Source organism: Corvus cornix, chromosome 4, assembly GCF_000738735.6.
Source record: "Corvus cornix cornix isolate S_Up_H32 chromosome 4, ASM73873v5, whole genome shotgun sequence".
Classification (NCBI taxonomy): Eukaryota; Metazoa; Chordata; class Aves; order Passeriformes; family Corvidae; genus Corvus; species Corvus cornix.
In genome coordinates, this window is record NC_046334.1 from 70,765,099 (window position 1) to 70,781,806 (window position 16,708).

Genomic DNA, 16,708 nt, shown 5'->3' on the forward strand with positions numbered 1-16,708 from the left:
AGATTCGTATTAATGATCTGGATTTGCTTTTAGGGTTAAAAAGAAAGAAATCTGTGATTGCAGAACGTGGCTGTTCCTGCGCAGAGGGGAATACAGCAGCTTTGTAATTCACTGCCATCTTGTGATATTTAACATTTTCCTAAAATGATGAACATGCAACATGAATTAGAACAGAACCCCAAACAAGAAAAAAAACCCCAAATCTGTTCCTAGTATCCATAGTTACAGAGAAAACTCAGAGACCCTGAGGGTGATGGGTAAAAAATGAAAAGTTGTGACATTTGTTGCTTTTATTTTCTAACCTGTAAACACTTCACATAAACTCCATTTATTTCATAGGAAGAGAAGCTGGAGTTTTCCTTGTGATCCTTGTGAGATCCTTGAGATCTCACCTTGTGTGTTCTGGAGACAAGGTTTCCAATCTCATTTTTCCTGGCCTTTACCTTTGGGTGGAATGGCAAAATTAGGACAATTGAGCTTGTACTTAGTAGTAGTAGTAGTAGTAGTATTCCTTCCATGTACAGCCAGAGTACCTGGGAGTCCTGTGCTACTTCAGAGGGAAAACATGAAGAAAAATGCTGCATAATGCATGGACAAAGTTTCATAGAAAATAGGGAATGGAGTTTTTTGAAAGTCAGATAATAGGGGGATGTTCCACCCTTTTAAAACTGATGAAAGCAGATTGGACAAAGCAGCAGGAAGCAAAATATCAACACCATCCTGCCTCTAGCAAAGAGGAGCAGTGGGAGGAGCTGCCCTTGCCCACAGGATAATCCTGATGAGCCATTTGTGTATGCATCGTCCCAAAATCTCCTGCCCAGAATTTTACTGTATTTACCATTTTATCAGGGTTTTGCTGCCCTGTATTTGGTGCTGACTGTGCCAGACTGTCAGGGCTTAACCCCAGCTGGCAGCTGAGTCTCACAGAACCACAGGGCCATGGGATGAGGGAAGGAATCAGAGGGGTAAAAGCAAGAAAACTCATGGGCTGAGACCACAGAATGATGGAATTGTGTGGGAAGGGACCTTAAAGCCCATCCAGTTCCACCCCCTGCCATGGGCAGGGACACCTTCCACTATCCCACGTTGCTCCAAGCTCTGTCCAGCCTGGCCTTGGACACTTCCAGGGATCCAGGGGCAGCCACAGCTTCTCTGGGTACCCTGTGCCAGGGCCTCCCCACCCTCACAGCCAGGAATTCCTTCCCAGTATCTCATCTAACCCTGCCCTCTGTTAAGTGTGAAGCCATTCCCCCTTGTCCTGTCACTCCAGGGCTTTGTCCAAAGTCCCTCTCCACCTCTCCTGGAGCCCCTTTAGGCTCTGGAATGCTGGAGGGAGATAAAGACAGTTTAATACCTAAACATTGGGGAAAGAGGAACACTCCAGTACCCACAGACTGTTTCACCTCTCCTCCAGCACCCTCAGCCACCATCCTCACCCACGACACTGGGGACAACTCCCAGCTCAGCCAGGACACCCAGGAGTGTTCCCTATTTCAGTGCCAGCAGGGAGGGAACAACTCTCCTCCCATTAGATGTCTCTCTGGGATATATGAAATGTCTGTTTAGAATTCAGTCAGTGCAGTAATTCTGGGGGCACAGCCCTGAATTTCTTCCCCCTCCACTTCCAGAGACGCAGATTGAAACAGCAGCGTAGGTTTGAATTGCCTCATTTATAAACCATCCAAACAGATGGCCTGAAGCAATGGTGTTCCAGACTTTCAACTGCCTCCTTGGACTTTGGAAGTGGATTCCTAGAAAACACCAAGAGCTCCTTAACAGAAAACTGAGCTGCAGCTGGAAGAGTGGTGGCTGTTCCCCAAGGCACAGGGTCAGAGCACCAACAGCCACCTGTCCTCACCTCCTAGAGCCACTCAGGAAACACAGAGAAGTGGAAGAATTCCTTCAAGGCAGAGCAGAGTTTGTTCCACAGGAGTTTTCAGCAGAGTTAGAAGCCCCCTCATGTTTTTTGTTACCTGCATTATTTTCCCCTGGCTCATGGAAGTCCCCAGCCTCACAATTCACATGCAGCAAAGACCCCAAAATGAGAGAAAAAGGAGTTTTCCTAAGTGCTGAGAGGATGCAGCTGGGTGAAAAGAACAGGAATGGAAATGGTGGGAGAGGATTAAGAGAGCAGAGCAGCTGCTGGCAGAGCTACACAGTCATGTCTTACCCCAGCTGTGTCCCTGCCCATTTCTAACACAAACCTCTGCAATTCTTTCAATATTGTTGATTTTATTACAAGAGTAGTTTAAGACGGAACAAAAAAATAATGGCAAAACCAAATGTTTTTTAAAATTTAATATGAAATCCATAAGTAAGAGACTTTACAAGCCTCAAATGTTAAATAACTCTTTGCTGGCTGTGGTTGTACAGCACTAAGAATGTGCTGATCTTTCACACCAACACGTGGTGCTGGTGGAACTCCACTCTCCTGCACTCTCACATCCAGCAGCAGTGCAGAGATTAAAAGGAAGTGCTTCCTTCCATTGTTTTATTGCTGTCTCATCCCACTGCTAACGTGGCTTTTAGTCTGCTCAAGTTAACTCGAACTTTGGCAAAGACAAAGCCTCTTGTCCTCCTCAATTTATCCACATAGATTCTGCTGATTTCAGAAAGGAGAAGGAATGATCTAAAAAATAAATATTCTTACGCAGGAAATACAGTGACCCATACAATTAATACATTAATAATCATTAACTTGGAACATTAGTTGCATGACTCAGAGTGTCTGAAGCTTTTATTTTAAAACCCCCAAAGCTGCAGAACACAGAGGCCACAGGGTGGGGGTGTCTGAGACCTTCAGACACTCTGAGCTGGCTCTGACTTCAAAGGATGAATCACCAGGATCTGGTTGGTATCAGCAGAACTGGCCTGCACAATAAATGAGCCGAGTTAGCCCTTCCCTGGAGGGGCTTCTGTCTCTTGGCTACAGGGAAATGATGCAGCTTGTCTGCAAGCCAACTTTTTATATTATATAAACCAAGGAAAACATACTTATATAGCAAAGGTTTCCTGAATTAGCCCCTGGAAGTTTTCACAACAGAGCAACCATTCTTTCCAGAGTTTTGGGATATATTTCAGCAAGAACAAAGACAAACTTAGAATATTTTCTTTTTACTCTTTCCTTCCAGTGTGGGTACAGCAGCCAAAACCTACATACCTATGGCTGTGTCCATCATGAAGTTAAACAGCTCCACAGTGCAGAGCAAGCCTGGAGAATCCTGAATGCAATCAACCCCCAATCTATTTGATACAGACATCAGAACGTGCAAAGGACAAAAGGTTTGTTTATAGCAACGTGAGACTGACTGCCAAGGGATAAATTACTGATCTCCAAGGGTTACAGGTGCATCAGTGTTTGAGTTCCTGGCCAGTCTTGTGTACAATCAACTCTCCCATTTAACACCAGTTCTAACAGAAGGAAAAGCAAAACTTCTGAGTTTGCAGCTGATGCTTCCCAAGAGCATCCTACCTTCAGGCACCACGAACGGACCGGGGAGATTCTTGTTTGCTTTTAATTACGTGGTTTATTCATTAAGAGGTTGAACTCCTGCAGTGTTTTTTCTCAGGCCACGGTTGGAGCCACAGCTCTGCTGTCAGGCTGGAGGTTGATGAGGGAGTTGCTGGCCTGGGCCAGCTCTGCGATGGAGACTCGGCCTCGCTGCTTGATGTACTGGGCCACGGCTGCCATCTCCTCTGCAGTGATGTAGATGAACTTTCCCCTGTCATCAATCACACCTGCAGGGCAAAGACAGGACCCTGCAGTCAGCACTTGGGCTCCCCACAGGCATCAGTCACTGCTTTGGGAAGGGACGTTCCAGCTGCTGAGGCAGCACTTCCTATCTAGGCCAGGCTGGCTTTTATCTCCTCGCCACGGCCGGGTGCTGGAGCAGGGCTGTGCCAGCAGCCCAGGGCCCTGGGAATGCTCATTCTGTTCGAAGGAACACGTTCTGAGCACTGGGCACAGCTGGCTGGGAGCTCCACAGGTGCCTCGTTTTCATGGAATCACAGAATGTCCTGAGCTGGAAGGAACCCACCGGGGCCCTGCCCAGCCACCCCAACGATCCCACCCTGTGCCTGGGAACGCTGGCCAAACACTCCTGGAGCTCTGGCAGCCTCAGGGCTGTGCCCATTCCCTGGGGAGCCTGGGCAGTGCCCAGCACCCTCTGGGGGAAGAACCTTTCCCTGATCTCCGACCTAAACCTCCCCTGACCCAGCTCCAGCCATTTCCTAGGTCCTGTCACTGTCCCAGAGATCGGAGCTGCCCCTGCACTGCCCCTCAGGAGGAGCTGCAGACCATGGTGAGGTCTGACCTCCGTCTCCCCCCAGGCTGAACAAGCCAAGTGCCCTCAGCTGCTCCTCACAAGGATTCCTCTCCAGACCCTTCCCCATCCTCATAGCCCTGCTTTTTTGGTGCTCATGTTCTCAGCTCAGGCAGTTGGTGGAGAAAGGCAGAGCAGGAGGGGCCAGGAGGGCACTGAGAGTCCTTGTGGGGCCCAGCTCAGCCTTTCCAGCTTCCCCTGTGACAGGGAATGCAGCTCACTTTCCATATTTCAGTTGCTCCAACCTGACTGAGAACAGAACTCTGTTTTTATGTACTACACCAAGGCAGAGCCTCCCTGGCTTTGGGCCACAGCCAGCCAGGACAGCACACATCCTTCTCCTTATTCCAAGCACTTTTAGGGCATTTAAAAGGGCATCCACATGTACCTGCTGAGACAGTTGTTCCCCAGCCACGAGCACAGGATCAGGTCAGTAAATGTTTGTGCTGGCACCTTCCCCTACTTCACCCTTGCAAAGAACAAGGCTGCCCAGCAATAAACCAGCCTTGCTCATGCTCAGTCTCTGCTGCCATTCCAACTTGGACTGGGTGGATACGTGGCTGGGAAAAACACTTCACTGACTCCAGCATCCTGCAGTGCTCTGGGATGTTTTGTCTCTCCCACGTGCCATACCCCAGCCCTGGCTTCAGCCACCAGGCTTGGAAGCCACCCCGAATCATCCCAGTGATCCTCTCAAATTCAGAGTTCAGAGGGCACCATTTGCTGCTCAGCAACCCCAAGAGGCCTTCAGCAGATGGGTAAACAAATAAAATAGAAACATCTAGCTATCAAGTCCTACTAGATCCTTAAAACAGGAATGACACTGGAAGTCTCTCTCTGCAACAGGCATTTTCTGCACCACCACCTCTTCACCAGCTACCGAAAGATCCCCTTTGTGCTTTGGCTGTCACCTGTCAGGGTGCCATCTGCCATCAGGTCCTGGATTCTGTTAATTGCATCCTGTGCAGAAGAGAAAGAGGAATAACAGGCTGATCAAAAGGGAAGCAAAAAACATTTCACACATTCAGATAAACTACAGAGGGGTTTACATTTAAATCCCTCAGGGTTAAGGAATTCAGTACATGGAGAGATGCAGTAAGCCCTTTGGTCTTAGAGGGATGAATTGTTTTTGCGTTTTGGAATGTTCAAATTAAATTCCCCTATTCCTTAAATGAGACTTTTATTTCCATTACCTGGCTGTTTCAAGGAGCAGGGGGTTATAGGAATCTTCCCATGGAAAGGCTGTGCAGTGCCATGAAGTTCCATGAAGCACACTGAGGTCCTTCTCCAAGGTCCTTGCTCAATAATTCCACATTTTTTTAATGTCTTTTCCTGCTCCTTTCAGAAGCAAACCTCTCCTACCAACCCAAAGCAACAACTTGTTGAATTTATGGCTGAGTTTACTCTACAGTTACTCCAAGCATGCAGGTCCACTGGACCTTAAGACTGGTTTCTACAGTTCTACCTCTCTTTTTCTTGTCGTTATATGACTGCAGAAGGAAATTATAATTTAGATTTTAACCAGATAAATTCCTTTAAGTAACCCAATGCACACTTAAATGGAGTTCTGGTTTAAGAGGGAGGCAGGGACCCAGCAAAAATTAGTGCTTCCACCCCAAAAGTCAGTGCTTACCTGTGTCCTTAAACCCATATGTGAAGCCAAGTCCTCCAGCTGGACAACCTTTGTTTTCTGTGGAAACAAACAAGAGTTAAGCTGATGAATGAGAAGGTTGGGATTTTTTTTTTTTTCCATTCAAATAAAAAATGCATTAACCAGACAAAGCAGAACCTGTCCCTGTAACTAACTTTTCCTAGTAAGCACTTTCCTCTGATGAAAAAAGCTCTCAAGTTACCTAAAGCAGTGAGCTGTGTGGAAAGACTGAGTGCTCTGACCCACTTAGGGCAAGACTCAAACACATTTGCCAGCGTTGATCCTGGACTTTTCCTTCCATCAGGATGACCACAAGGAACAGCCATGGCTCTGCTCCCCCACCTCCTGAGTTCCTCAGCTGCTACCTTTAATTTCCAGTGTGTTTCATCAAGGTCCCTTTTTTCTTCGAGGGATGTTTCAAAGCACCTTTTAAAACGCTCACTGGTGTGCATCAGCACTTACATAAAACCCAGGCAAGACTGGCAGCATTAAGTGCTTTAGTCTGTTTTACTGATGTCGTGTGTATTAATGCCATAATAATCTTCCTAAGCAAGCCAACACCTTATTAAAATTGTCACTGCTGGAACTGCAAATTGTCACTTTGCTTTTGACAGATTCTTCCTGCAGCTTTTCTCAGTCAGGGTGCAGCCACCACTGCTCACATCTGGTTTTGTGCTTCTCTGTAGCTCCAGAGAAAACACCTGCACTGCTTGTCTGAGCTACTTGGTTCCTGTTTTCTTCTCTGCCAAAGTTTTAGGAACTCAACTGTTTAGGTGCAAAAGGATGCGGTGTTTGTAAGGAGCTTGGAAAAGATAAAACTGTTGGAAAGCTCAGTTGATATTCAGGACTACATTCCTAAAATCCATGTATGTACAGCCACAGGAGCTGCATCTCCATTAACAAATTAAATACTTCAAACAATAAAGTCCTTTGTTTCTGGTCTTGAGAATACACTGGGAGGCCACTGAAGAAATAAAGAGAGGCTGAAATAGATTAATCTCTTTCATTAATAAAATCAGACAGAAAAAAAAAAGCCACACACAGATTTAGCAGTTGTGAAGTTCGATGCAGCCAAGCTAGAGAACTGAATACCATGGACTGAACACATGGAACTGGAACCAGTCCATGGAATTCAGTTCTCAGAGCTGGGAACTGCCAACATTCGTCACATCTTCTTTTAAAGGGACTGGGGGGGTGTTGGTGCAAAGCCACATGAACAAGAAAAACAGGACTTAAACCTTCACTTAAAGATGTTCCCCCCCTCAATGACCACGTTTAGTGGAAACTTTCCACGACAGATCCTGCTGGGAATGAGAGCCCGAGGGGGTGGGGTGGGATTAGGATGCACCCCACACGCAGGCTCTGGAATACAAGGACAATGTGAGGTCCCAAGGGAATGAAACACTTCTCCACATGCATCATGTTCTAGAGCCAGGTTTAACTTTCCTTCAGCAACAAAAACATATCCACATTTTCCTGAATTCATTTCATTTGAGGGGTGATGCTGCTGCTGTCCTCAGCAAGGGGTGAAACAGAGCAAGAGGCTGCATTTTAACTCCAACATTTAAGAATGAAGCATGTGGTTGAGCTATATCCAGTCAACGATACCAGCATAAGAAATTATTCAACAGAAGAGCTAAATTCAGTTTTATTTTTTAAAAAATGCCAATTAATTTATACATTTTTTCAGACAGCTATGAGCAGCTCAGCGCTGCTTCCTGTCAATGGTTTCTGTGAACAGAACAGAAGATGAGGGCAATATGTAATCTGTATGTTAAGCACACTTTCAAGATTAAAGAAAAATACTTAAAACTCGTAAAAGAAAGCGATGCCCCAGTTCTGCAGCTCAGCTCTGCAGAGGAAATCAGGTGTCGAATATTCAGACTTCAGTTTTCAGCCCAAGTTTAATTTCTCTGACGTCAAGATGGAGTGACTGATATAAAACTTAGTGCTGCAACACTGAACTGGGAGTTTGTGACTAACCTGGTCCATCCACCACAACCCCCGGGGCAATGGGCAGAGTCTGCCCCGGCCGTGTCATCCCTTGGAAAACTCCCAGTGTTTGTGGAAGATCCCAAGGGACACTGGAATCTCCTTTTTTACCTACAGAGGTAGAACAGAGGCAGAGAGCAGCCCTGCAGAGCTTTGGAGGGGCTCTGCACTGAGCTCTTGTCCAGAACTGCCTGGCAATCACTCCAAAGGACTCCCTAAGGAGAGTTATCCATGAGGCCAATCTGTGAGTCCAGGAGATAAATCAGCTCTAAGTCCAGGGTTTTGCTGGGATAATGGACATGCAAAACCGGCCCAAAGCGTGAGATTTTGGAATACAAAATGACTAGGGGCTCACTAAGTATCCAAGTGATTTGCTTGCTAGAGAAGCCTTCCACACACGTCACACATCCTGAGAGTTCAGATTCCAGTAAGGGGAGAAAGGGATTCATTAGGAAAAAAAGATTGGCATGACACTGTTAGAGTGAGAGGAGAAAAATGCATCTGACCTTTGCTATCTATAGCAAGAGTGGAGAGCGTTTGTCCTCACCGATCGGAGGTGGACACCTCCGGTTTTAAATCCTCATGGACACACCTCAGGTTTTAAATACCCAACCATACAATGGGATGAAAGGGAGACTGACACACCCTGTTTAAAACAAGTGAGCTGCTTCTTAAACTGCCCTGCCGACCATTATGCAAGCTGCAGGGATAGAAAAAAGTGAAGGAATCACAGGAAAAGTCGGGATTGAGCTTTCCAATGCCAATGTTGGAGGCCCAGAAACACCCTCCTGGTACAGCAACTCTCCTTACTGCTGAGCTCACATGGAGAGACAGGTTTTTAAAACCATGGCTGATGTTCACAAACAAAAAAACCTGAACGTCCCAAATCTCAATCCACAGCAAACATTGCTTCCATAAACTCTGAGGGAGATCCACCAGGCTGTCTTTATAACACAGGGCAAGAGCCACATCCTGCTCCAAAAGCCAAGACCCAGCTGGAATGAAACAATTTTAGCAATGCTGGATGTGCTCGTGCTGGTTCCGTAAATAACACTTAGTGAAGGTATCACTCTTGTTACTCGTTGAATATTTAAGTAAATGAAAGAGGAAGTAAAGATGTCCCTCTTTGACAAAAGGGATTTGACATAATCTAAGGAGAAAAACCAATGGCACCTTACCTTAACATATTCCAGGAATTCCATAAGAAAGCTGCGAGACTGGAGACAGCAAGGAAAACAATTGTTATTTCAAATTCATGAGCATTAAATGCATCAAAAACTTGCTGAGTATGAATACTATAAAAGTGTTTAGATTGCATAATTCCTAAATTTTAACTACACACACTGAGATGTTGAACTGTGAAGAAAAATAATCCAGATTTAATCTTAACGAGGGATTTCTGACAGGTATTTTCTCAGACAGAATGTGGCTCAGGTACAATTTATGCATTTTCTGAAAGGTTATAAAATTTTTTATTCTTCCCCAAAATAACCACACCTGAGTGAGTTTGAGCATGGTTAAGTCACACACCAAGGACATTCTGTGCAGAGGTAAACCCAGAGTGACTCAGGACACAGCTCCTGCAGATGGCCAAGTGCAGCACAGCTGCACAACAGCTGGGGAGGCTCAAGCATTTCAAAGGGATGCACCTGGAATGCAGCGCATTAACGGCAGCAGCTCCATTGCAGAGGCAATGCAAACAATGTGCATTGACGTTAACAGGAGATCAGCTTACTCTGCAACCCTGGAAGTCAATCAGCCTTAATTAATTAACTGCTTAGCCCTGGACTCAGGAGGTGGATTTTCAGCACAGCATTTTGGCACAGCAGCTCCGACAACACAAGGCAGAGTCAGCTTTTCGAACAGGATCCTGAAATGCTTCAGGAACCACGAGGCCAAGGAGGCTACTTAATTTCTTTCTCGTTTCTGCTGTCTCCAAATAACTCTGTACCTGTTATAATTTCTGAGTATGACTTTTAAATCACCTGCAGTTCAAATTCTAACTCCTCACCCCTACCGAAGTTATCTCGGGTTGAGATCCAGGCATCATCAACTGCCTGCCAAGCTCTTCTAGGTGAGGAACACCCTTCTCTGTTCTGACATCCAGAAAGATTAATTTCTCTTTGACAGGCAGCTGTAGGAATATGGACAATCAACACATCCCAGCTTTAACGGGTGTTTGAAGTGGAACACATCAAAATTCAGGGATAATCTCATCTCCTAACAGGACAGGCACAGATTTTTGAAGGAACTGTCAATAAAAGTGTGCATTTTGCTGTTCACTGCATCTTAAGGAATTCCCCATCACCAGATACAACTTCTCTTCGTGTTAATCCTGGTGTGGTGGAGGAATTTTTCTTGATGGCAAGGGGTCCACAGTGAGAGTCTGTAATGAGTCAATGCTGCTTGACACTAGGCACAATCTGCTGTGCTCAAAGCCACTCTCAGTCACACTAAAGCAAATCCATTTAATTCCAGAGTCTCTTTAGCAGAGGAGCAAATGTACACATGGCCCTGAAATAAATCCTTCCCCAGAAATGCACTGGACAGCTCAAATTGGCAGCTACAACCCAAGAGCAATTTCAGGATGTGATAGCAAATAAATTGTGTCTAACAGGTTTTGAGCAGACAAAACAAGAACTCTGCCTCCCACGACAGGAAACCTTTTTCAGGTTTGCTGTGATATTATATCAAGTATCACATTTCAACCTCCATCCGCAGCAGCTCCGCAGGCAGCCACAGGAGCAGCAGTGTGGGTTTGTCCTGAGAATTCCCTCATCAGAAGCCTTTTGAGACAAGAGCTTGGTTTTCAATTTGATTTCACAGCAGCTCTCTTGGTGTAGAAAATAAACCCAAACTCAAGAAATTGCCCCCAAGGTCTGAGGGCACTTTCAAACTCCAAATTCAGCTTTGCTGGGTCAGTCTCTGTGGGTAAGGCAGAGCTGCTGATGGTGAGATTATCTGAATTCCAGAATGAGTTTTATTTCAGCTCTTAGACACAGGGAGGACAGAACTCATTTCCAGCAAGAGACATTTCCCTCAGAACTCTAAAATAACCCATAGGAGACTGGTATGAGGAACTGCAGCATTCCCCAGGAAATATTGCAGGTTAACCTGTGCCACGGACACAATTTAGCTTTCACAAGGAAAAACCTTTGCCTGACTCCTGCTCTTGAGTTCATTTTACACGAGACAGAACGCAGCAAGTCTAACAAAGAGAAGGGGAACTGCAGAACCAGCCTCACATACCTGTTCCTCTGTCATTGATTCTTCAACCCCTTCCTCTTCAACTACAAAACTCTCCTTCAGCTTCAGGTACTCTTCATACTCTCTCTTCTCCTCTTCTTCCTTTGCCTTCCTTTTTTCCTCTTCCTGGACAGGAAAGATGACAAGTGGTCAGTTTGCTCTTTCCCAAGTAAGGTTTTAAGTGAAGCAGCATCTTCTTTATCTGCAGCCAGCACATAAAAAGTTTTTAAAATGAGTCCAAGCTCTCCCTTGATGGTATGAGTGTCACAAGCCACCCCCGAGGCAGTGACCATCTCACACCCAGTGCTGGTTCCCACACCAAGGCTGCTTCTTACCAGAGCTGACAGAGGGCAGAAAACCACTCTTAAATAGCAACCTGCCTGCTTCATTTGCATGAATCTGCTGCTTCTGACAGGAAGTCCCTGCCCCTCCCTGCACTTTGATGCAACATCCACACTTTTGGTTACTGGCCCCAATTCTGCTCTGCCACTACAGGACATTGGGAGGGCTCACAAGTACAGTGGAGTTACACAGTGGAGAGGAAAAGCTGGCCTGCAAAAGTTTCAAGTAAAATCAAAATTTTCAAGGAAAATCTCTTTTCTTATGAAAACTTTCCTCCAGCAAGCCGTGCCTCCATGGAATGGAAAGGACTGTATAAAGTGTTTTAGGCACAGGAGGCAAGGCATGATTATATTAACACAAGGGTTTTCACACATTTGATTGTTAAACAAAAGCTTCAGGCTTTGCTTTTAGTTACCTGCAATAAAAAAAACCTTCATTGCCTACCCCTGAAATAAATCTTAAAGCCTTAAAGACTGCCATAAAGCTGACCCAGAAAATTCCAAGCCCAGCATGGTGATGCCTGGTTCTGTAGAATTCACACCTTCACAAAGCAAAATGGTGATTAAAGGTTTGGGAACATGACAGATTACTTTGAAAATGTTTCAAATAACAACAGTTTTTTACCAGGAACACCTAAATTTGCAGCTTTCCATTATTTTAATTTAAAATTTGTTTTGCTCTTCTCCAAGAGGAGGTTGGATTAACTTTGAAGGTTGGACTTGATGATCTCGGAGGCCTTTTCCAATCTAAAAGATTCCATGGCTCACACAGAACAAAAATGTTTCCTTACAGGACAGTTTCTTCCACAGAGAAATTTATGTTTGTGCAGCACCTGGTACAAAGAAATTCCAAAAGGATCTGGCCTCTGCCTCCATCACATTCCAGAGGCTGATTAAAACAAACAGAGGAGTTCTTCAAATTTCAGTGACAAGCCCAGGACACTCCTCTATCATTAGCAGGGGAATTGATCTTTTAAAGAACAATGATATTGATTTCGAAATGCTTGCCATGCTACATCTGTGACAGTAATATGGTAATTGCTTCCTTAAATAGCTGGGGTGTAAATATTTGTTCCATTAAAACAGGAAGAGACAGGAACAGGTCATTCAGTACCGAGAAAAATATCCATATTATAAAAGATGCCACGTAAGGCCAAAACCAGCAAGGTACCAGAGATGGAGATGGGAGAGCTGCCCTTTGATAAAACACTAAGAGTATTTGGTCTCTTTTTTTTTTCCCATCAAATTCCCAGAAAGTCAGGAGGAAGAATCCTGCCAACATCCAAGAATGAGAAAAACAGGACTGAACGGATCTTAGTGCATCTGCAAAGCCAAATCCATTTTTTTAAACTGCTATCTCATGAAAAATCTACAGGTCTGAGGAAGCTCTTGAGACAAAACAAGATCATTTTTTGGGTCATTCATCACCACAACAATTAATCCAACAGCAGATTTTTTTTCCTTATATGCACTTCAGATGCCAAGAGCAACATAACCATATTTCATTTGGAAGCAACAGCAAATTGTTCTTCTCTTGTAAGAGCATTAAATTTAATCTTGACCCTGGAAAGACAAAAATAATGTTCTTCCCCCTGTCTATTAGAGAGGTTGTAATTCAGCAGGATTTGAAATGAGGGGGAAAAAAAAACCAATCAAAAAGCCTCAATACTGCTCTGGTAAATAATTTCTAGATGGTTCTGCAAAAAACCAAGAAAAGATCAGAAGAGTGTCCCATTTGTAATTGAGAGCAACAATAATTAAAATATATTTTCCTGCTTCTGGAAGGTCCCACAAACGAGCAAGGCTCCTTCCTGTGGTCCTTCCCTACCTGACAAACAGCACCTTGCATTTTCTGGAGGCATCCCAGTGCGTTCCTATCAGCACTTCCACTCCCAAGACACGCAGAAAAGCAGCTCTGCCACGAGACTGGCAAAGCACTCAGCACCAGCCCCTCCTTTGCCAACAGAAGTTCGTTTTCCAGATGCTAAATTTTGATCAGCAGAGCATTTCCAGGTGCTCTGAGCCACTGCTTTGGTTGCTAAAGTGTGTCAGCCCTCAAAGCTTCCTGGTGGTTGTAGCTTCCTCCATGACATTAAGTATTTCCAGCTGCTTTTTTCATCTAAAAATTAAAAATTCATCCAGAGCCTCACATGCTTTACAACCTAAATTCACCTATGATTGAATCTGGAGGAAAAAAGGATTTATCCAAACTGTAGCTTGGTTCAGAGCAAGAGGAGAGACAATTTTGCACAAGTGCCCATGGAGAGGCAATGTGGAGGCTGAGCAGGGGAGCCCTGGCAGAGTCAGGATTCCTGGGAATATTTATTCCCAGCTTTTTCTGTTCCACCATCTCTCTAACCCTCTTCTCTCACATGCTCATGCAGCAGCTGCATGGGAGCTGCAGGGTGAAACTCAGGCAGCAGCATTCCCACAAAGCCCAGTGTGTCCATACAAAGAACCCAGGCACGGAAACACCCCCAGCCCCTCGGGCTCTCCTCACAGAGCTGAGGCCAGGATTCCGTGCATCACACAGAGGGCGCTGGGCTCAAACCCACATTTCAAACCCCACATCTGTGGCACTCAGCTGCCTTCTGAGCTCGTGGCTCAGATCAGAGAGCGGCTGGGCCACCCTGCAGCCATGGGTGGGGTGCTGGGGAAATCCCAGCAGATGGAAATCTGGTATCTGCAGATGCTCATCTTCAGCTGCCTGCTTTTATTCTGTGGGTTTTTTTGAAGCAGGTTTGCCTCTCTCCTCACCCATCTACATGTGACCCACACTGGGGGCTTGAACAGTGTAAAGATTTCTTTTTGATCAGTTTATTCCACTGCATGTGAAGAACAAACTACCCCACTCTGACCACATTTTTATTGAACAAATAAATAAATTAGTCACTCAAACCTTTGTTCCTTCTGGTTTTTTTCTCACCCAGTCCCCCCTGCCCACAGAGGACTTGGATTTGCTGTGAGGCTCCTTTCAGATCATTACCCTCTGTTTGCCTCTTACCTTGGTCCCAGGGATTATTGCCAAACACATTCCTTGTGCCAGCTGCACAAGAGCCCAACCTTTTATCAAGTGAAACCCACAGCATCCCAAAAATTCTCTATGGCTTACAGCTGGAGGCACAACTTGATTTTTGGGATCACTGAAAAGTGCTCAGGAGTTCTGGGATGCTGCTTGGGTGGAAAAGGTCTCACTGGTAGTGAGGAAGGCAGAGCAAACACTGGACACTCCTCAGCCACCACCTGCTCCCTGTCATTCCTTTATTTGTGGCTGTTTCCTTAATTTGTAGGATGAAGAAGAGCATCCTGATTGTTTTGAGGGTCAAGGACCACAGAAACCTTCCTTGTACAGCATCCAGCTTTTGTATTGTCAGTGCAGGTTCTGCAGGAAGCCAAAAGTGACTTTGCAGTGAAAATGTGGCACAGAGCAGATGATCTGTAGGACTCCTGTCCCCCTCACTGCTTAGACAGAGCAAGTGTCCTTATCCCTTCAAAATCACAGGAGAATGAGGTTTATTGCAAGCTTTTCAGCTTGTACTCCCTTAGGAGAAATTAATTTTGAGAGAAGTATACACACTTGAAAACTGATGCTTCAACTGAAATTAGAAGTGGTTCTCCATCAGCCCCTAGAAATGCACTGTTTATGTAGGAAAAATGGATATAAATATCAAACAGATAATGAACAGCTCTGCTGAGAAACACACAAATCTTGATGTTCACATCATAAACCAACTAAAACTTGGTGCCTCTGCTCATGTGATCAAATATCAAAGAGGCAAAACTTTAGGGTCAAACCTTGCAGAGGCTCCTTGTGATCCTGCTGACCCTCCACTTCTAGAGCTCTGCAGATCCAGACCATTTTTATTTAGGCACTTAAATGCAAATTTACCAAAATCTCTGTGCACAGGCAAAGGAAAAAGAGCCTTTAATGTGAGCGATCTGCAAGGTTTTGGCTGAGGACTCTGTTTTGCAACATCAGAGGAAGTTCACTCTCATTGATAAGGTGTCGGTTGGTAAACCCAGCTCACCACCAAAAAACTCCAAGAGTGAAAGGGAAATCCCCAGGGTAAAGCAGAGCTGAAGCAAATGCCAATTACAAAGGAGCCTCCTCAGGCCTGTAGCCAATCAGGTCAGCAGAACACTGGAAAGGAAACTTGAATTTAAAAATACATAATCTGGTTTGCAACACTCAAGCCAAGGGGCAACCACATTTTATTTATAAGTGCATACAAATACATTGAAATAGAAGCAGAGGGTATTTTTCTCAAGACTAGACAAAATTTTAGCTCCCAGAACTCCCTCAAGGTACAGCTCCCACCTGTCAGCACAATTTTAGTAGCACTTCTTGGGAGAGAGACTGAAAAAAAAAAGGTTCAAAGTGGAATTTAGCTACCAAAGCTGGCTGTGCTTGTTTGGGGAGTTGCCACTGTCAGTGTACCTGCAGAAATACTCTCAGGTACTGGGAAAGGAAGGGGAAAATGAGGTATCTGACAACTGTAACATTTCTCAGGCAAACTTCAGTGACAAACACTGAATTTTTTGTGCCTTGTGGGATTACATAAACTACAGCAATGTCAGTGACCAAAATGCCTCTAAAAAAACCAGCTCCCCCCAGTTTTCATCTCCTGACTATCAGTCACTACCTGAGCTACCTTTCAGAATTCTGCCTTTCCACCTCCTAACTTAGATGGAGGGATGGTTTCATCATGTGTGAAGTCCACAAGGTGCCAAGACATTACTCGTGGCAATGAAGAATTCCTCCTCTAGAGGAAAACAAATGACATTTTATCCTATGTATTCCATAACCCAATGATCCTCTCACTGCTCACAGAGGCTGGTCCTTTTCCATCACATCCTGAATCTATAACAAGATTGGAAAGATAAGATGTTCTGAGCCTAAGGACAGGCTCTGCTTACAGGCACAGCAATCAAATATCCACTCAATTTGTTTCCCCTCCCATCCCCCTGTCAAGGCTCAATCACTGAAGGTTTGTTGTTACCACACTCCCCATGCTGCTGCTGCCTTTGCAGGAACTGGAACCTAAACATGGACAGCTCTTCAATTGATCTGTTTCCTGTTAAAGACTGATGAAGAGAGATTTAAAATTACAAGAAAACACTTGAACATGGACATTAAATGATGTCAGACACATTTA

The 16,708-nt window shown here is 44.9% G+C and overlaps 1 protein-coding gene across 1 annotated transcript in view; it reads right to left on the minus strand.

Moving 5' to 3' along the window:
* Positions 1-2,212: 2,212 nt before the first annotated feature.
* The window catches only part of DDRGK1 (DDRGK domain containing 1), a 34,245-nt gene continuing 19,749 nt past the window's right edge, over positions 2,213-16,708 (minus strand). The window contains exons 5-9 of the mRNA XM_039551115.1: positions 11,215-11,337; positions 9,144-9,182; positions 5,956-6,012; positions 5,234-5,282; positions 2,213-3,738 (exon numbers count right to left, since the gene is read on the minus strand). Coding sequence (XP_039407049.1) covers positions 3,566-3,738; positions 5,234-5,282; positions 5,956-6,012; positions 9,144-9,182; positions 11,215-11,337 — 441 coding nt within the window. The 3' untranslated portion in view covers positions 2,213-3,565. The remainder of the gene's footprint in view (positions 3,739-5,233; positions 5,283-5,955; positions 6,013-9,143; positions 9,183-11,214; positions 11,338-16,708) is intronic.